Raw genomic sequence first — 20,529 nt, forward strand, 5'->3', positions numbered from 1 at the left:
AAGTAGCTGAGCGCACGTTCGCACTCCATGTACGTCCATAAGTCTTCCATCGCCAGACCAAAGGATGAAGGAGTTGTGGCGGAAGGCCCTTGTCGTGCAAGACGGTACTCATCGCCTCGCTTATGGGAACGACGCATGAGCAAGGCGACTCTCGATGGCGCCCAATTTATGATGATGCTCTTCGAAGCGCTGCTTGTCAACACAAACTCACTTCAGTACAGTCGTATGACAAGCTGCACTCATGATCGTGTCGTCGCCCTTCGACATCTCTGTTTCGTAGCCGTGGCGTTTCATCCAATATCCAATCGTTAGAATTGTGCTCTGTCGCCACCAAGCCAGGCGCTGGGCAAAAGACCCGGATGGCATGTCGATGTAAGTAGTACAGAAGCTCAGTTGCATCAGCACCTGCTAAGGCCTGCGACGATTGGTCCCAAATCTGGCAGTGGAAGGCTGAACGTGCTGCACAGAATCGGCCCCGATTAGCAGCAACAAGACCGCATCAGATTGTCGTGCGCGAGACAATCGTCATGCCTCGTGACAGCGTGCGTGGCTCGCTTATGCAAACGAGTAGCAAGCGACGGTGCACAGCAGGAGCCAAGACTGCCACACTGCGCCCGCTTCAGTCGATGGAGGAGTGGAGTCTTCATGTGAGCTCAGCTGTTCCTCCAGAATCTCAGAAGGCACTCGATATCAAGCTGACAGCCGGCATCTTCATCAGCCTATCTGGATCTTCGTGACGAGATATGTATCGACACGTACATCCGGACCTGGGTCCGATCCTGGGCCAACAGGTCGAAGGCGGACTGGTCCAGTTCCGGTCGATTCCATATGCTGCCATCCCACGACGCTTCGCCCGGGCACGTCTTCTGAGAGAGCTCTCTCAGAAGAATGGCGAAACTTGCTTTGATGCTTCTCAATGGGGTCCTTCCAGTATCCAGCGACTTGATTGCATCGAGACAGATCTCAAATGGAACCAGCTTCCTGATCAGCCTAGCAGGACCCAGACACAATCAGAAGACTGCCTTCGAGTGACGCTGACCGTGCCTGAGTCGCAGCTGCAGTCAGAGTCAAAGATTCCAGTCCTGGTGTTCATACATGGTGGAGCTCTTGCGGTTGCTTCTGGTGAGCGGTATTATTATGATCCCACCAAACTCTGCGCAGATGCACTTGCATCGCAAAAACCGCTGCTGTTTGTGTCGATCAACTACAGACTCGGTCCATTAGGTTTCTTGCACTCGCCAGAAGCGGAAGAGCTGCTGCCACCGAACAATGGACTGTACGACCAGCTGTTGGCTTTCGAATGGGTTCGAGAGTTCGTCGCGGGTTTTGGAGGCGATCCGGAGAACGTCACAGCGATCGGGCAATCTGCCGGCGCTGCGAGCCTAGAACTCCACAACAGCAATCCTAGGAAGGAGCCGCTTTTTCGTCAATCAGCCGTTCTGTCCGGGTCCGGTAGCATAATTTCAGTGCAAAGTCCAGAAGAGCACCATGTCGAGTTCTGTAAGATGGTAAGTCGCGCGTCAACGATTGCCTTCTCCATGCTTGCTCCTTCTCTGTTGAGTCGCAATGAAGGAAGCTTACACCTCTCAGGCCAAAAGTCTTGGTATTGGTGTCAACGATCGCACTGCAAAAGATGTCGCTCGCGAGCTGCTGGATGTGCCAGTGGAATCTATTCGCGATTTAGCACTTCATGGAGCGTTCTGTTCAGAGACAGAACTGATCCCGGACAAGGACTGGGCAACAATGCGCCACGCGAACACCTTGAAGCCGAATACTTGGCTCGAGTCGCAAATTATCAGCTCTTGTACTTACGACGGCTCCGTCTCATACCTCGTCGAAAACGCCAAAAATCGTCAGAAGAGGGCAGCCTCATTTGAGTCAATCTGCAAGAAGCAGTTGAAGCACCCTGAAGATATGCTAGGTATCTACAGCATCTCCGCTGCCGACCCCGATGAAGATGCCTTGCTCAAGATTGGGCAGGTGGTCACTGATGCAGGGTTCTATGCGCCAGCGGTCAGCATGCTTAATGGCGCGAGTGAATCGCCGACTGAGAGCTACATGGTATTGTTCGACATTCCCAATCCTTGGCCCGGGCCACTGCCGCAGAACCAATGCGCCAGTCATACGTGGGACGTGGTCTCGCTTTTTGGCCCGTACGAGGACCAATTACCTGAAGAGATTCGCGAAGGTGTTTCAGCCTGGCGACGTCTCATCATCGACTACTGCCATGGCCAGCGACCAGGCCAAATCTGGGATTCGAAAGAGCGCTTCGTACAGCGAGTGGGCTCGCGCGGCCTCGAACAGCTCGGACCTTGCGAGGTACAAGCGCTTCCAGCTGAGAAATTGTTGGGTCTTGCGCGCAAGGAAGGGGGCGAGGGGGCCTTCGATCATATGTGGCACAACACCGTGAGGTTCTATCTTGATAAGGAGGGATCCGAAGCGGCCAAGTTGTAAGGTATGGATGTGCTGCCCACTGCATGAGGCGGCGAGCTTGAGAACACCTCTAGACCAGCATAGGACAGGTGTGTTGCGTCTTCTCCATCAGCATCTCAGTGTTGCTGTCCGTATTGTCTCCGCTGTTCGTGTGACGGCCTCAAAATTCCAGTTCACTGTGATAAGGCATCAGCCAGCTCGTGCAGATGGATGTGGGAGACATCGAGGCATGATGTTGTTGTGGCTTCGAGAAGGTTTGCAGGCGCGAGGGGCGCGGAGCAACAGCAGTCTTGGCGTTGTTGGACTTCAATCCGGAACGCCGGATGAAGCGATGCATTCCTCTGGTCCACCCAAACGCTACCAAGAACTTCACATCCTCGACGTCCATTGCGAATTTCCCTTCTCCCTTATTCAGCGGCTTTCTTGCATATGCATTGTCGATTTCTAAGCCGCCCAGTGGCCACTCGATGGCAGCACAAGATAACGGAAGTCTGGCAGTTCGCTACCAACATTGGCGCATAGTACATGACACGCTCTGCCATCATTGCGCGCCGCAAACGACGGTTAGCTCTTCCAGCTGACAGGAATGCAGCTCTCGGATCAATGACCGCCTGCAGCATCCAATGAACAAAGCCCAGAAGTTAGACTCCATCCTTACACGCAAAATCTCGTTCTATTAGCCTTTGTGCTAGTGGGCACGCGGCATAGGTTTGGCTTGGAGACTCCGTTCACAGCCAGTGAGATGCAGAGTGGCCCAGAGCATGCTTTCTCGCGTATCTTCAGCTGCGCGTCCTCAGATCTCGCCACGCGAGCTTAAAGAGCTCACCATGGTACCCACTCACCCAGATGCGACCCTCTGTTCACCGTTCCCTTCTTCTCCCATTCACCTTTCGAGGCTGTCTTCACGACACGTGCCATTTGTGCGACCCCGCTGTCCATAAATTGAAAAGGGCTGAGAAGGCTTGATCGCGTGCCACAGTCCAACTTCATGACATCATGGATCAAGAAAAAGGTCACATAACAACCGCGCCTCCTCCATACTCTGGCGAAGGAAGCGACCGAGTCTCAGACGCCGAATCGAACGAGAAACGCGCCCAAAACGAGAATGCGACGCAACATGTCCAAGAGACACTCCAAGGAATCGAAAATCCTACCACGACCCAAATCTCCCTCCGCGATATTCTGAGCGGGAACGCCCACGCGCCGCTTACAGCGTTCGAGAAAAAGGCCGCCTTGATCAATGCCGAAATCGACAACTTTGGGTTCGGAAGATATCAGATATGTATTTGGTTCCTCTGCGGTTTTGGCTATTTCCTCGATCTCGCGTGGTCGCAGGGCGTGGGCTTGATCGCGACGGCCGTCTACCAGGAATTCGGCGTGCCTGATAACCAGACCGGCAAGCTCTACAGCTTGGCCAATGCTGGACTCGCAGTCGGCGCGTTCACCTGGGGCCTGGCTGTGGATGTCATTGGGCGAAAGTGGGCTTTCAATCTGACATGTCTGATAACGAGTATTTTTGGGCTGTTATTGGTGCGTCGCCAGCAAGATCTCGAGCGGACAATGATCGTGTGGTGCATTGCTGACCATTCTCTTCCAGGCTGCACCACGGTTCAACTATGATGCATTCTGCGGCATCTACTTCTTGGCCTCGATCGGATTAGGTGGCAACATACCGATTGATGCGACGATTGCACTGGAATACCTCCCACAGAAACGTCGCAACTTCGTCACGCTTCTGTCCTTGTGGCAGCCGGTTGGCGTTGTCATCGCTTCCGTCATCGCCTATGGTACAGCTGCGAAGCCTGCATGGCGATGCAATATAGACCTCCCTTCCTGCACCGCGCTTCCGGACGGCGAGCCTAGAAACAGCTCCACCTGCTGCACTGTCGGCAGTAACATGGGCTGGCGATACTTGGTGATCATTCTCGGCTGCATGACATTGGTCATCTTCTGCCTCCGCTTCTTCGTCTTTCGCTTCCACGAAACACCCAAATTCCTACTGAGCAAAGGCCACGAAGAGCGTGCGATCGAAACTCTGCACAAGATTGCCAAGTTCAACAAAGCTCCTCCCCCGACTTTGACTGTGGAGATGTTCCGTGCCATCGACGAGACCACCACCATCGACTCGAGAGACTCAGTGGAGCCCAAAGGTCCATTAAACACCAAGCAGACGACGAAAAAGGTCGTGAAGAGTTTCGTGCGATCCTTCGACAATTTGAAAGCTCTCTTCACGAACAGACTCCAGACTTTCATCTTCCTGCTGCTGGCTGTTGCCTATATGGGCGATTATTGGTCCTTCAACTTGGCTGGCCAATATTTGCCCATTATCTTGCTCCGCAATGAGGTTGCAACTGACGGATCCGTGACCCAGACTTACGTTCATTATATTGCGATTTATACACCAGGTTAGTGCTCAGGAAATAGGGCAGGTGCGACCGGCGCACCTGCCTCGAGATTCATGATACTAATTGGAAACATAGGTATCCTTGGTGCTATTATGGGGCTGTTCTCCGTGCAACTACCACTGATTGGAAGGAAGTGGTCGCTCGTTATTTCGGCCATTCTACAAGGTCTCGCGATGGCCATGTACACCCAAGTGAAGAACACTGCTGGCTACGTGGGCCTGAATGCGTTCCAGTACATCATGCAGACGGTATGTTTCCCTTCTAGTATCTACACTCGCTCGGCCAGAACTGACTTTTTCGTTCAGTTCTTCAACGCCGTCCTCTACGCCTCAGCGCCCGAACTCTTCGATACTGCATACCGAGGCTCCGCGAGCGGTATGCTGTCATGTCTTGGCAGAATTGCTGGTATTGTGGCGCCTTTCGCGGGTCAACACTATCTGGCGACCGAGAGCTCTGGTATTCTGTGGCTGGGTGCTGGTGGCGTGTGGGTCAGCGCCTTGGTGCTGGTGTTCTTGCCTGTGGAGATGAGGAATCGACAGATGTTCTAAAATCGCACGCTAGCTTATTCTAGGCTTCAGCATTTGCATACAGTATACAAAGCACCGTTGATGATGGGTTCAGAAAGTGGACATCATGACGAAGGACAATATCACGATCGATTCCAGATAGACCCAGCAGTGGCCTTTCCTAATCATGTAAACGGTGTCTTTGCTGTGGCAATGCAATGTTCAATCGCAGGACAGCGCATTGAGAGGTGAGTAGATAGGATGCAACATCATCACATCTGCCTGGTACCAATCTGTCGGCAGTCGCAACACCGGGATGAATGCGTCGACAGGCTGCATGCCTACCAGGCCAACGAGTCCATCATGCTTGGCTTCGCTGAGTATGTCAAAGCCTTTGCCTTTTGGGTAGAATGGGCCCCACCATGGAGTACACGTTGCGCCGTCTTCATCGTTCGGAAGGAGAAGTAGGATGCAACATGATGCACATAGCGCTGATACTCCGTGCCGTGGTAGATCTTCCCGAGTTGCTCTGCTACGGCACTCCTAACCCAAAGGTAGTCTGTCGATTTAAGCGTAGAGCTAATCGACAAAGCAAATGGACAGCCTGGACAAGGTAGATAAAGACTAGGATATTGGTGATCCGGCAGCACGTCTTTGGAGATATGAGATGTATAGTGGATGAACAGCTCCGCCAGCGCAGTCGACTAGCGTAGTCTGGGTCTGGGCAATCATGAGGCTCTCGAATGATCTCAATGTACTTCAAGATGGACGGGCGGAGAAAGGCAAGCTCATCAATAATCACCTTCTTCGGCTGTGGGGAGAGACATGATGCGGCTAACATTCGTCCAGCTTGATGACCGGAGCAGCGCTTTTGCTTTGAACAGTTGGCGCGCTCTAACCTGAGCTTACCGCTCTCGATCTCGTAGTGAAGTACATGCCTGCAGGCCACGTCGCCTTGGAGCTAGGAAATCGTGCCTTGGAATTGATCCTTGTTGCCCTTATACGTCCAGGCACGAACCATCTCATCGATATTTTCTTGAGTCAAGCGCTGTAAGCCGATCTGGATGATGTATTCCATGCGAAAGCGCATATGCGCCTTCGTGCATCTAGGGCAAGGGATGGTCGGTAGCAACACGAAGCAGGACTCGGTGTCGTGGAACAAGGACTTGGACTTGTCAATGATAGGAAGTTACCGGTTGCCAAACGGCATTGTCACATGGCGCTTGATGGTTTCCCAGATCCTCAGCATGTCGCGGACAACACAACACAAGGTCCATGATAGCCATTGATCCACGAGTATTCCCATGCTCGCAAGGTGCACGTAACTGAAAACTCCGGCTGTGGCATGAGTGCAGCGTAGCACGAGCGAGCTGGAGTACTTTCGTCGTCGAGACTCATTGAGTTCCAGATGCGCTTAGCCTCACCCACACGCTCATCCCACTCCGCTTGCAATAGTGGCTGCAGTGGCGGAATCTTGCTCACATCTGACGCCGAGTCGAACTTTAGCAGCTCGTTGAAACAACGCTCTGCGAACACTGCCCGATTCTCTTCTGACATTTGCATAACGCGGTCAGCAGACATCCATTGATGAGGCGTGGTATCGTGAGCAGGACGCTGAGCAGAGCCATGGGGAGCAGAATCATGAGTAGGTCCATGGGCAGAGTCGCAAGCATGACCATGGGCATGCTCGTGCTGAGTGCCGTCAGCATGGTAATAAGCAGCGTAATGAGGTGTCACCTTCGATTCCGCGTCTGGATCTGATCACCCGTGCTCCCCAAAGCCCGGGGCCTTATCCGCGAGCTCGTCGCCTATTGCAGCTCGACCATCTTCTCCATCTCCGAAACGCGATTTTCGACAGGGACTAGGGATGCCAACAGGTGGGAATCCAAGCGTTGGTAAGCCGGACAGCTGATCGTTTCAGTCGTCGTGACCTAGCGAGGTGCCCGGTTGAAAGCCGGGACCAGAAGAGTCGACTCTCTTGACAGATGAGGTCGAGATTGTCGCGGAGTCGGCTTCGGAGGGCTCGTGGTCTTCGAAAGCATCGTCATCTGGTGTGGAGTGTGTGGCAAGCTGAACCAAATAGTGCCTGCCAGCCACCACTTGTTTGTTGACAGCAAAACTCAGTCTATTGAAGAGTTTGATTGGAGTCCGAATGACTTTCACGGCGCGAGTGAGAAACAATGTCATGTTTCCCCACTCATGCCCGTCCAATGTTTGAAAGTCGTGGAGAACGGAGCTAAGTTGTAAGCCCTTCTCTAATAATATTCTTGGATCCCAGTCCTCTGGATCTGGGGCAAATTTCCTCCAGAAGACAATCGGCGAGAGCATACTATTAGGGAAACAAAGTCGTTCTGCGCTTGCGTCAGCTATACCGGGCGAATAACTCATCAGTCTTGCGCTGGTATCCCTCAGAAACACAGTAAGAGTCGGTGTTCGACGGCTCGGGCTGACAGCAACGGATCGAGCTGTATGGTTCCAAGGGCTGCATAAATTCAAGCTTGGCGTGAAAAGACTCCACTGATAGCTTCTGTGATGCCTTCGATTCCTTGTCCATGTTCGCAGACACTTTTGTCGCCTCAATCTGATGCGTAATGCGGGTAGAGGTAGACGAATACAAGCTGCGCTTCTTCCTTTCTTGCGGTATTCCCGTGCCCTGACGATGTATGTTGTATCATGCTGTCCAGCGATTTCTATGTTGGCCTGGATAATCGTGGAAAGATCCTGTCTGGTCATGGCGCCATTATGCGTTGTGGAGCAAGAATGTGATGTATTCTCTCGATGCCCGTTCCTCGCAACCCTAGAAAGTAGTAGCAGTAGTATGAAACAAGCGAATTGGCGTGTACGCTCCGAATTTCTGCGCCAGCCCGAGCTGACCTATGCGTTGCGTCCATGCGAGAAACCTGTCGACCGCCTAGGATTTGTTCAAGTCAAGATGCTCCTTCTTGTGAGCGAACTGTGAGCAATCTGCGACAGAGTGAGCGAAATGAAGTGCAGATGTGACGCCGAAAGGTACCGACGGCGGCTCAGCGCAGGGGCAATACCAGTTCTGTCCAGCAAGCCCGAGACGCCGGCGGTGGCAAGCGGGACTGTGGCAGCACAGCGATTCCACAGGCTCACACTTTCAGCGATTAGCTTTCATTCCCAGGATTTTCCGACAACGTAGCCACTGTTCAAGTCGACCGGAGCCGCGTTGCGCATGGTCATGTGAGTCAGCTCACGCTGCGTGTTCCGAAATCGTACTCCAGCTCGTCGGTGGCTCCATTGATCGTATTCGGGCGGCTTATGATAGTTGTGCGGCACTCTTTTGCCTCCATAAATCACAGATAGCAATGCCAGTGGGCAGTAGACTTGGGAAGCCTGTTCCGTGTCCTCGATCGCCGTCCCTACCACACATTCTCATCGGGCATGATTGCCTTGATATCGAAGTTCTCTCTCCTCTTGATTGCCGTTTCGACTGCGCGTTTGAAGAGGACTCGGATCTATAGATGGTAGCATTTTTCAGTGCCTGCTCTTACCCCGTTTCTACCACAAGTCTCGATGGGGTGCGGGTTCTCGCGCCATGAAATACTTCCTCCACCTGCTCTCGACCTGGATATGCCACAGCTTGTGATTATGCATTCTCGAGGCGGCAAGCGCGGAAACTCTAGAATCAGAGATTCTTGGACGTGCGGTATACCTGGTTGGAAGCGCAACGCATGCATGCGCGGCTCCGTTGATAGATATCACTCCGATCTTCGAAATTGCAGTGCCGATTTCTCTCAAGTAATGGCAGGTTCACTTGCTCCGCCGCATTGAGGGCTAGTGTAGCTTCTCATCGTCATTCTCGCGTTGCAGAAGCATGTCAAAGCATTGCGGCCAAGAAGCGTGCGGTTGTTAGCTCAGCTGCTGCTCCGATGTTTCTCCACTAGTGTAGGGCTCGGAGCCGTAAGCCGACGGTCTTGGCTTGGCAACGTCTCACTCAGCCGGAAGTTGTGAGAGTGGCAGCGTCAACCGACCGCCAGCGACGACGTCGGCACCACGATGTCACCCTTCGGCCCGTACAGACCAATGCCACTGCGAGCATCGCGTACTAACGCACTGCGGTCCGCTGGTGCTGGAACTTCGGCCCTCGTTTCCGCCATACTGCAATTACCGCCTCATTGACGATGAAATGCCGACTTTTGAGGGCTCGCCGTGGGCAATTTGCGCCGAAATCTCTCGAGGCCAGCCTCCTCATTCGGCTATGCTTTTGCGGAGCCCCAACTACGCTTCACAAGTGCAGCACACGTACCTGGATGGCACTCAAAATTCGGCGTCTGGCGGCTATGCGCAAGAAGATCGTGACGGAGGCACACAAGACGGATCGGATGCTACCATCGGAAGTTGCCATGTACTGCTATGCCCGGTGGCCTTGATCATAAATCTCTGTGTCACGAGTCACTTAATGCCGACTAGCGGACGGGTTTGACTTCGGCACTCCATCTTTGCTACTAAAGTGGGCCTGGAGAGAAATCGGGTGGGGTCTGGAGTGAAGCTGGAGCGCGCCTCGATCACGGTGGAGAGACACGAGGGAACAACGATCCACCCTGTTGCAAAATTCATTTCCACCGGACCACGATATCGTGCGTGAACCAGCGTCACTAGACTCTGATCCACTGACTCGGCCGCGGCTTGGGATGCAGTACGGTGTTGTGAACATCTTGAAATATCAGCTTACCAATGCCAGAGGAGAGTTGTCGGAATATCCAAACACGTCACGAAATGGCTCAGTCTTACCCCAAGTATTGGAGAGGCTGCCCGATGGATCGAGAAACTTACCTCGAAGCATTCTCCACATAAGCACAAGCCTCACCTAAGATTGAGGCGTGTTCTTAAGGGCCGCGTGCCCTTTGCCGCACCATAGAGGGACCGCCAAGAACATAGACCTGCAGCTACTTTCCTCTTCTTGGTCAATACCCGACAAGTACCATGTGCACTGACCTCCTAGCTCCTCCGCAGCTTCAAGAAAAAACGGCGTGACGACACTGTTGGCGTTCCGGTCCGGTCACTACAACCGCGAGAGGCATCGTGTCGGCCACGAGGGTTGCATCGTGAGTGGCTCCAGTGGATAGTCTGGAAATGTTGCGATGGCATCGTTGTCGATCTCGAGGCCGATGAGCGGCCGTGTGAAAGTACTTAACGATGGCCTCTCGTCGTCTCTGCCATTCGAAAGCTGTGAGCTTCAATTGTGCTACTGGACGACTAGCATAATCAATCATCATGGTTCGTTCAGAGAAGCTGCGCGCGGCGACTGCCTTCCTGGCATCTCTCGCCTTGGTCAATGGACAAAACGAGACCACCACTCCAGGTGTCCCAGCCTGGAACCACCAGGACTACACGACCAGTCCTCCTGTCTACCCTTCCCGTAAGCATGGTGCTTCAAATGCATCCGACTGATGCTAATCCTAGCTTAGCAAATATCACCGGGATTGGCTGGGAGGAAGCTCTCGAGAAGGCCAAGGATTGGGTTGCACAGTTGACTACTGAAGAGAAGTCAGCTCTCGTTACTGGTACTGAGGGACCTTGCGTTGGCAACATCGCACCCATTCCTCGTCTTGGCTTCAACGGGCTCTGCCTTCAAGATGGACCTCTCGCTATACGTCAAGCAGTTTATGCAAATGTTTATCCCGCAGGTAAGCAACGTCCTTTTTCAGGCAGGCGCGACTGTCGTGCCCGCCTCCAGACGTACGATATTGATAGCCATCACAGGTCTGACTGTTGGTGCTTCTTGGGACAAGAAGCTCGCATACGAGAGAGCTGTGCACATCGCAGATGAGTACAGAGAGAAGGGATCTCAGGTCATTCTCGGTCCTGTCGCTGGTCCTCTTGGACGAAGTGGTCTTGGAGGTAGAAACTGGGTAAGACGTACAATTGAGATCGGCATACGAGGGAGCCAAGCTGACAGTGTCCCATAGGAAGGTTTCTCCGTTGACCCATACTTGACTGGTGTCTTCATGTACGAGACCATCAAGGGTCACCAAGACCGAGGTGTTCAAGCTTGCGCAAAGCGTAAGTGAAATATGCTCCTAAATTGCTCGTCATTGTTGACACGCGAATGCAGACTTGGTCGGTAACGAGCAAGAGACTCAGCGTAACCCAACCACGAACGACAACAACATCACCATCGAAGCCATTTCCTCGAACATCGATGACCGAACGATGCACGAACTCTACCTTTGGCCCTTCCAAGATGCCGTCCATGCTGGTGTGGCATCTTTCATGTGTTCCTACAACCGTCTGAACGCCTCGTACGCTTGCCAGAACAGCAAGCTTCTGAATGGCATCCTGAAGGAAGAGCTTGGATTCCCGGGCTGGGTTGTCTCTGACTGGATGGCAACACATGCTGGATACCACGCTGCGGATGCAGGTCTCGATATGAACATGCCCGGTGGTATTGCGTTCCAGGTTTCTCAGCCATCCTTTTGGGGTGCCAACCTCACCACTTCGGTCAACAACGGCAGCTTGGCTGCCAGCCGTTTGGACGACATGGCACACCGCATCATGGCACCATACTTCTACTTGGGTCAGGACCAGGACTACCCACTTATCGACCCATCGACTCCATCGACTCAGCGCACCTGGAACACTAGCCAGTACCGCTACAACTGGACCTATGGCGATGAGGTGGTTGACCTCCGCAACGCCGAGAGAGTCAAGCACATTCGCGAGCTTGGCTCCGCAGGTTCGGTCCTTTTGAAGAACGTCAACAACACTCTGCCACTCAAGAACCCACAAAACATTGGTGTCTTCGGTAACGATGCCGGTGACATTGATGATGGATTGTACTTCGCTCAACTCACCCAAGAGATCGGCTACGAGTTTGGTGTACTTCCTACTGCTGGTGGCTCTGGCACTGGTCGCCACACCTATGTCGTCACTCCACTCGAGGCCATCAAGGCCAAGGCTGGCGAGGGTGCTCTTGTCCAGTACATTCTCAACAACACCATCATCGCTGAAGAGAACGGCTTCGTTCGCGTTCTCCCATCGCCTCCAGATGTCTGCCTCGTCTTCCTCAAGACCTGGGCATCCGAGGCTTACGACCGCACCAGCCTGCTCCCTGACTTCAACGGCACTGGTGTTGTTGAGGCTGTCGCTAAGGAGTGTGCTAACACGGTTGTCATCACTCACTCCGCTGGCTTGAACGTCCTGCCATTCGCTGACCACCCTAACGTCACTGCCATCGTTGCAGCTCACCTTGGCGGCCAAGAAGTCGGCAACTCCATCGTCGACCTCCTCTGGGGCGAGATCAACCCAAGCGGCAAGCTTCCATACACTATCGCCAAGGGCGTCAACGACTACGACTTCGTCCCAATCATCAACTCCACCGAGCTCCTCGAGACCGACGACCCGAACGCATGGCAAGACGACTTCGAAGAGGGTCTCCTCACCGACTACCACCACTTCGACTACTACAACCTCAGCGTCCAGTACGAGTTCGGTTTCGGTCTCTCCTACACCACCTTTGAGCTCGAGGGCGCCGAGATCACCCCTCTCACCGAGGGCCCAATTGCTGCTCTCCCAGAAGACCTCCCAGTCGCCGTCGGAGGCAACCCAGCCCTCTGGGAGAAACTCTACTCCATCAAGACCACCGTCACCAACACTGGCGACATTGCCGGCGCCACTGTTCCTCAACTCTACCTCGCTCTCCCACAAATCGCCAACTCAGCCATCACTCCTCCACGCGTCCTTCGTGGATTCGAGAAGATCCACCTCGAGCCTGGTGAGAGCAAGGAAGTCACCTTCGAACTCAACCGCCGTGACATCTCCCACTGGGATATTTACTCTCAGCAATGGAAGATTTCGGAAGGTGCCAAGATCGGTGTTGAAGTTGGTTTCTCGAGCAGGGATATTATTGCTACTGGGGAGTTCACGCCTATTGAGAAGGCTGCGTACAGGCCTCGCAGGGTTTAAGCGTCGACATGATGTTATGACATTGGGATGAGAAAAATTGGCTCGACTTGAGGTTCATGAAGCTTCGTTGAGAAGTGTCGCCACCTCACTTGCATAGGGTAAGTGAGTGTGGCGTTGCTGCATCTCTGTTGTTGAGCGAGAGAGCGAGAATGCCGCCGAGCTCAGGAATTGGTTGGGAGGCAAGAGTCCTTCCGCTCAACTGCGCGACAGCACCCGACCCGACGTAACGCATGACCTCAAGTAGGAACAGCTGCTCAGAAAAGAGCCATAGATATTTAACGAATTGAATGTAATGTGATCTTGACGACTACAACAAAACTTGCCTCCCAACGAAAGGTCCTTAATTCCTCATCGCTCGAAACCCTTTGCATCACCTCTCCATTTCCGTAGTATTCATTGTTTGAAGCAGAAGAAAACAATCCATAGTGAGGTCTGACAAGCGACTGTCACTTTTCCATGTCAACTCCACCTCAACGCGTCTATGCATCCAAATTTGGTTGCCAAGAAACATTGAGAAGCAACAAAGGTTTTCAATTCCTCGCTTCGCTCTTTGGCTTCTTTCGTTTTATCTTTTGAGCCCCACTCATTCGTTTGGCACGAATCGTAAAGACTGCCCGCATCGCGATTGATGACCGCCCAGATGATGGTGGATCCTCGCAATGATACTTTTGCCCGCTTTCGTTGTCCGTGATGCAGGTGCCTCGCGTTGGCCTGTAAGTCAAGGACCTTGACACAAATGCTTGGGTGCCAGAGAAGGCGTATGGCCGTATTGGAAGAAGAGAAGTAGAAAAAGTTGTAAAATTGTGAATGAACGCCAGTCGAATGAATGACAGTTCTTCTTCATCGTCGTGAAATTTTCGTCGTGATAATCGTAATAATATAGAGTAGAGTAGAATGCTTCTCATTCCCACTCCTTGTTTATTCCATTCCAGGTAGTAATAATAGTAAAGTCGTTAGATATTCGTCAAATATGCCTCGCGGCACCCATTCTCGTACACAGATGAAAGAAATATGAAAACGCAGAGCCGAAGAAGATGCTGCTCCCATGAGAGAGTGAGAAAACACGCTCGCTTCCAATGATGATATGCTTGGACTTTTTGTCGTTGTCGTCGTCGGGATCATCCTCTTCACTGCCATCCGCTCTCTTGCAAACACCATCCACATCGTCCGTAGGCCCGAACAGGTGCTCGTTGGCAGTAGCACATATACCCGTCCGTAGAGGCCTTCGTTCGGCGAGGCTGTTGTGTGGAAGGCTTGGGCACCTGCTGCGCGACTTGTCGGATCTGCTGTTCGAATCCACTTTCGGTACTGCGAGGACTGTTACCGCCGCTGCTAGTACCATCCGTGCTGGCAGTATCGTAACTAGCAGCAGAACCCCTCTTGCCACCTCTTCCAGTGCCAATGGCAACAGGTAGACCTTGCACAGTCTGTCCAGGTCGTTGACCAGGTCCCATGCCATCGTTGACAGAAAAGTTCCGGCAGATCATGTAGCCTTTCTGAGCGGCTCCATCTCGTGCCAGAATTTCCGAAGCGTAGGGCACTTCGGTGCAGTATTCTCGGTTGTTGACGCGGACCTTGCAATGCCAGCCTGACCGAGTGCGGTAGGGCTCGTAGTGAGGCTCGGGCCACTGACGTCGTTGGCAGACACCTAGAGTGAGGCGTGTTAGTCGATGCTATTGTTTCCATTCTGGACGAGCGCAACAGAAGCCTCTCATGCAGTCGTTGCTGGAAAGAGGTCGTTCACGAACGACACTTACTCGACAGGTACATGGTGTAGAACATGTTGGCTCCAATCAGGTCGATGAGGTTCTGCGTGGCTGTAGGGAGTGGGCTAGTGTTGACCAATTCCAGTCGATGGCTGCAGCACGATGCTTAAAAGGTTCTTCTGATATGCGTCGTGGTGGTAGCACCGCAGTCGTGGATCCGAGAATGTAAGGGCGCCAACGAGAGCCACGGTAGTAGTGATGACGAGCGGTGTAGTCTCAAGTGCTTGGTGGTGGTCAGGCTAGAGAAGTCGAGGCGGTATGCGAATGGCCGAATGCGTAAGTAAGTGTTCACGACGAACCCGATGGTGGGTGGATATATACTGCTGCTATGCCAGCGACATGGAACGCTGTGAGGAAAAATAGAAGACGATCACAGGCGAGGAGGGTCGGCACCGGTGTAGAGGAGCGGCGAACCCAAGAATGTGGACATGGCAACAAGATGAGATGAAGAGCTGCACTGCTGCTTCGAGGCTACCCGGAAGTCAGGACCCATAGTTGATGTGCTGGCGCACGTTTCGGCCAGAGGATGTTGATGATCGAGAGGCGGAGAGCATGAGCTCCGCAGGTAACAACAATATCTAGGTGCAGATCGAGATGGGCCCCGGGCGTCGTTCTACAGCACAGCTGGCGGGAAAGGCGCGAAGTTTCTCTGCTGCTCGCGACGAGGATCATCTGTCAGTCAATGCGTCAGGTACGGCGGGCGGCTGGGAAGCTGTCAGGAATGCGCGGCTGGGGCCAGTGGCGAGCGAGCGACGGAGATGGGGAGTAGCACTATGTCGTGCATTCGCTCCATGCTCGAACTGATGTGGGCTCGGAAAAACAGCTGCAGTGCTGTTGGGCAGCGGCAGCTTCGATAGCGCCAGCCAGCGCGCGCGAGCGCTAGGTACCGCAGAGCTCGGCAACTACTGCATAGTGGGACCACGTCTCAAAGATGCAGATCCTGGTGGCATCCACGCTGTGCCCGTTCCAGACTGACGACGAGAGCCAGGAATGTCGGGCTGGCCATGACGTTTTGCATGCAACGATGGTGAGTGCACGCGAAAGGATTCCCGGGCGGGAGCAGGATTCTTGGTGACCGGGTTGTGAGTATCTCATCAATCGTTGATAAGTCGACCCCGCGAGTACGAACCTCACGCCGGACGGGAGCAAGATGGAGAGGGCTGGATGCCAGATACGCGCGCTCTGGCGATGCAGCGCGGGCGGTGCGGTGCAACGTGCGAGCTGTCTGTCTGTGGGATTGCGGACCGCGGCGGTCGATGTGTTGTCAATGAACAGCAGCAGCTCTAGCCAAGCTGCAGCCACCGCCATCTGCAGTGGGCCATGGGTGGTCGTGTGTGGTGTGCGGTCAGGGTCTCGTCCAGGACTCACCAGGTTGACAGAAGCTAAATGCCCGACGCTGCGCAGCACAGGCGGAGCTCCTGCCAAATTGCGCGGAGCTGCTGTGCCTGAGAGTTCAACGCAGGACGAAATCGCGTTCAGTGAAGCGGCACCAGTCGAGGTGAGCTCAGCGGGGGCGACGAGTCCCACCCGCGTGGCAGTCCGGTTGCACGGCGAGCGCCACGACGAAAAGGCAGCGGCCACGAGGAGCCACGCATTGAGGGTTGCACAAGACTCGACTGCAACGACGACTGCACACAATCTGCAATGGCTGCGATGTCTCTCGCACGCAGGGTCAGCTTCAGCAGCAGCAGCAGCATTGGAGTGGGCCGGCGTCTGACGAGTGCATGAACGTGCGGCTTTGTGGCAGCCGGTGATTTGCTGCTTTGCCTTGGACCAGCTGCAAGGCTCACGGCCTCGCCCTGCACGTCAAGGCACCGCGCTCGATCGGTGCGGAAGGCAAGATGAGAGGTCCTCTTCCAGCACCATTTCTCGAAGGCCATGCCGCGCGAGCTTCGGGTGCTGATCTCACATGCGACTCTCCGGCGCCACGTCGTCCTCGGTGGTGTCTCGGGTGCGGATGGCGTGGTATACTGAGCACAATTGCACTCTGGCTATAGCCATCGTCCGTTGTTACATGAGCAGCGCATCTCGCCAACGGTCTTGTCATTGCCGCGGGCCTCCCCACGACGCGCCACGGCCAGCAGCGGTTGTGTAGTGGCGTCAGTCGTCAAGCAGCGTGCGTGCGGAGGTGCATCCTGGTGCTGCAGCAGCTCGAGGCGGTGAGGTCCGCTTTCCCAGCGCCAAGCACCTCGCCGCGCCCAAATTAGGCGCGAGTCTGACACGGAAATGCCTCAGCGTGGTGCTGATGAAGATGCTGCATGCTCGCCCGAGCTGCAGCAGGACATCGATGATGGAAGAAAGAAATCGTTGTCGTTGTTGTCAGAGATGTTCCGTTGCGAGAAAGATTTGAGACGTGACTTCCGCAAGAAGGTCGTCAGGCTCCACATTCTGACACACAGTCTGGCTGCTAAGCGAAGGCAGCACCACCACGAGACGCGTTTCATGAAACGAGAAACATCGCGCACCACTACCTCACCTCTTCCCTTCCACTGCCTATTTCGACAGCATCAGACATGGTTTCCGCCCATCGCCCCAACACGGAAATGCCCCTTCACAGCGTCACTCCCGAATGAAGCGCACGCGAGATGTCCATCTGCCGATTCGACCATGCGAGGGCCAACTTCCACCTCCACATCTTCAGCGGTGAGCGAAAACGCGGAAAGGTTATATTGCACATGCTGCACCAGACGCGGCAATCTCGCATCTCCCAAAAATCCCCTAGGCTTGTGATGTTGAGCGCGATGACCCTCTCTTCCAGCTCCGTTACGTTTTTCACATGTCGTTGACAGCGACATCCCGGTATTCCATCACGTCAGGGCACAGCGCAGCGCGGAGAAGCAAGCCAGCAAGTACGACGACAACCACAGCAGGGTCCACCATTCCGACCGCGTCTAGCAAGGTCCACGTAGCCACGATATGCCCCTCGTCCATGAAACAAATACGCAGGTCGTTCACGACAATGTCCGACATTGGGCAGCAAGAATGTCTCTCATCTTCCGGGTGTAAGCTATCGTTCACTCCGTGTGTGATTCTCGTACTGCACTGCACATCACTGCTCTTGGCTCCGGACATAACGCGCCACAAACCCTATTCATCATCCAACCATTGACGACAGTAGCGTTGACCCAGTTCTGCGGAATGGGCATCCACAGACCCTAGACATTGGGCAGCGCAACTCAACACCCCAGTACCAGCATGTCAGCATAATCGAGTCCGAGAAACCGGGAGATGGCGAAACTTTATGCCGCAGCTACGCAACGCCAACACATTACCCCTGGTGAGCCGCAGTGCTGTAGAGCAAGATTGACGAACCTCTTCGATGTCTTTCTACGACACATCATAGGAGCGGGACAGCGATCGGATTGCATCACCGTGTGCAGTCAATGTGACGGAATACGAATTCGGCAGTCACTTGCTGTCTGGTACCAGCAACTCCTCGAATGCGGGTACTGCTCAACTTACTCCCAGCGCGACTTCAGTCCTCACTGGCTTGTAGTTTCGAGATCGTCAGACGACGCAACAGGATCATATCTTCTCCTCACGGAAAGGTCTCCAAGTCGTGGAGAATGGACTGACTGACCTAAATACTTTGCAGAAAGCGCTCCGCGAAGGAAGGTCGAGGGTTGCTGCTATCTTGTCTCACCTCTGCACTGAGACCTGACAAGTTGTCAACAGACTTGATCCTTTCGTATGTACATGTTGTGCTCTGCCGTCCCCGACGATATCGACACTGCCTCCGATGACCAGCTGCTTATCGCGAAACAGCAAAATTCAGCAGCGGTCCGCAGGACTTGAAGTTGGTGTGATCGCTATGACTCTCGAAAGTCACCACCAAGCATGGCCACTTATTGACCCGAGGCCGTCAAATCTGACTGATGCAAGCGATAGCTGTCAGCTCGCTTCGTCTGGAGCTCTCCAAAAGTACAGGCAAGTCGGATAAAGATCAGTAAATTTTCACCACGCGCACATGACTGTCTCCCAAAATTGAGGCTTCACTGGCGCGGACATGACCACGCTCACGTAATCAGCGCGTGACTCCGATCTCGAGTGGCGGATCAGGAGGCATCGAAGTCCGCGACATTCTTCTGCGCAATGCTCTCCTTGCTTCACTATGATTATGGTTTCTCTGCGTTGGTCACAAAACATCAAAGCAGTGTAAGCAATGACCAGTCGTGCGCATACGTCTGATTTAATTTCCCTTCTCACCTCCTGGAGCCGAAGGTAAGGCGGTCAATCTTGTGTTTTCTGTACTGCTTTTCGTGAGCTTGAGGTTGCATACAATCTCGTAATGCCCCGAATGTTCTAAATTCCCTCCTAAGGAACGGCGTTCGAAGCTGGTTTCGAGTGGTAAGGCGGCCACTCTACAGCCAAAAACAGCAACGCAGCAAGACAGCGAGAAATAGCAACGGGTCAGCTGAGCTTGGTGCACTTAGGTGAATAGCAAGAAATCTGAAAGTGCGAGGGGTGGGTGCGATATTACGATTAAGCGTAGCAGCATTACCTCAAGTCTTTACCAAAGCGCAGGTTGGTCTTTGCCTGGAAATGCTGCAACAACACTCTGTTTGTCAATACTGGTGAAGCAGGACTCTAAGTCTCTATGAAGGTACAACAGGCTGCAGCTATGGTAAGCCATTATCGATTCTGAATTGCGATTTTATCGGAGCGCTGCTCATGTTACGCAAAGCAGTAGTTCACTCGAGCTATTGAACGTGTAGCTGTCCGTGAGATTGCTCCAATCGCCCAATCGCTGTCGTGCGACTATTCATGCTTGGGCAATGAACTGCGATGATGAGATGGAACTTTCAGGTATCGGTATGAGCTTAGTTGATCGAAACCTTCATATAATAGTGACTCTGTGTACTTCTGTTTCTTTGGGCCAATCACCCCATGGTGACTCTTCACGGCCTACAAGCTGGAAAGTCATATCCTGTTCGCCGCATCTTCTCAAGACCAGTGCATTTTCTTCTTCCCCAAAGTTGTACTCCGCTGGTAGTCCATAGTAACAATCATTCGGTTGGTATCCAAGTACGTCAACCTCAAAAAGATTCACCTGACCAATGTACCGTAAATCAATCTCAATGCTATGATCGTCACATGTGACTGTGCGATTGTCGCCACTTTCGTGGTTTCGGCTTGGAAGCAGGAATTCAAGTGACCATGACTGGGCCCGCCAGATATTTGTCCTGAAGTTCGTCCAATCAGGCACCCAACTATGTGTGTCGCGTGGCTCGGAAGGCAAGCGACGGCTGTCCCTCAGGCTTGAGAGTTGAAAGCCAGCGGTGATGAGAATGTTCCAGGCGGCGATATAGCCGTTCAGCTGAATGTAGTCGCGCGTAAAGCGAGCGTAAACGATCGGCCAATCCAGGCTATAGTCTATGGTGATTTGGGGACAGTCGGAGCGAAGTCTCAGAATGCTGGCAACTGAATAGATAAAGTCACGTTTGTCCAGACACTTTCACTGAGATAGTGATATCATAAGTCGTATTGTGT

At 53.5% G+C, this 20,529-nt stretch overlaps 4 protein-coding genes across 4 annotated transcripts; 3 read left to right on the forward strand and 1 right to left on the reverse strand.

The window, feature by feature from the left end:
- Positions 1-743: 743 nt before the first annotated feature.
- CKM354_000791900 (uncharacterized protein) lies at positions 744-2,454 on the forward strand (the record flags this gene model as incomplete). The annotated part of the gene is made up of 2 exons (XM_044803280.1): positions 744-1,508; positions 1,591-2,454. The coding sequence occupies 2 exons, from the start codon at positions 744-746 to the stop codon at positions 2,452-2,454; spliced, it is 1,629 nt and encodes a 542-aa protein (XP_044659215.1).
- A 975-nt stretch (positions 2,455-3,429) lies between these two features.
- On the forward strand, positions 3,430-5,386 carry CKM354_000792000 (uncharacterized protein; the record flags this gene model as incomplete). Its single annotated transcript, XM_044803281.1, has 4 exons — positions 3,430-3,963; positions 4,031-4,838; positions 4,914-5,086; positions 5,144-5,386. The coding sequence occupies 4 exons, from the start codon at positions 3,430-3,432 to the stop codon at positions 5,384-5,386; spliced, it is 1,758 nt and encodes a 585-aa protein (XP_044659216.1).
- A 5,196-nt stretch (positions 5,387-10,582) lies between these two features.
- Positions 10,583-13,273, forward strand: CKM354_000792100 (uncharacterized protein; the record flags this gene model as incomplete). Its single annotated transcript, XM_044803282.1, has 5 exons — positions 10,583-10,727; positions 10,777-10,995; positions 11,072-11,220; positions 11,278-11,371; positions 11,424-13,273. The coding sequence occupies 5 exons, from the start codon at positions 10,583-10,585 to the stop codon at positions 13,271-13,273; spliced, it is 2,457 nt and encodes an 818-aa protein (XP_044659217.1).
- Positions 13,274-14,400: 1,127 nt separating this feature from the next.
- Positions 14,401-15,055, reverse strand: CKM354_000792200 (uncharacterized protein; the record flags this gene model as incomplete). The annotated part of the gene is made up of 2 exons (XM_044803283.1): positions 14,401-14,921; positions 15,031-15,055. 2 exons carry the CDS (start codon positions 15,053-15,055, stop codon positions 14,401-14,403), a joined length of 546 nt encoding a protein of 181 aa, XP_044659218.1.
- Between the last annotated feature and the right edge of the window lie 5,474 nt (positions 15,056-20,529).

Source organism: Cercospora kikuchii (genome assembly GCF_019650295.1).
Source record: "Cercospora kikuchii DNA, contig_00005, whole genome shotgun sequence".
Taxonomy (NCBI): Eukaryota; Fungi; Ascomycota; class Dothideomycetes; order Mycosphaerellales; family Mycosphaerellaceae; genus Cercospora; species Cercospora kikuchii.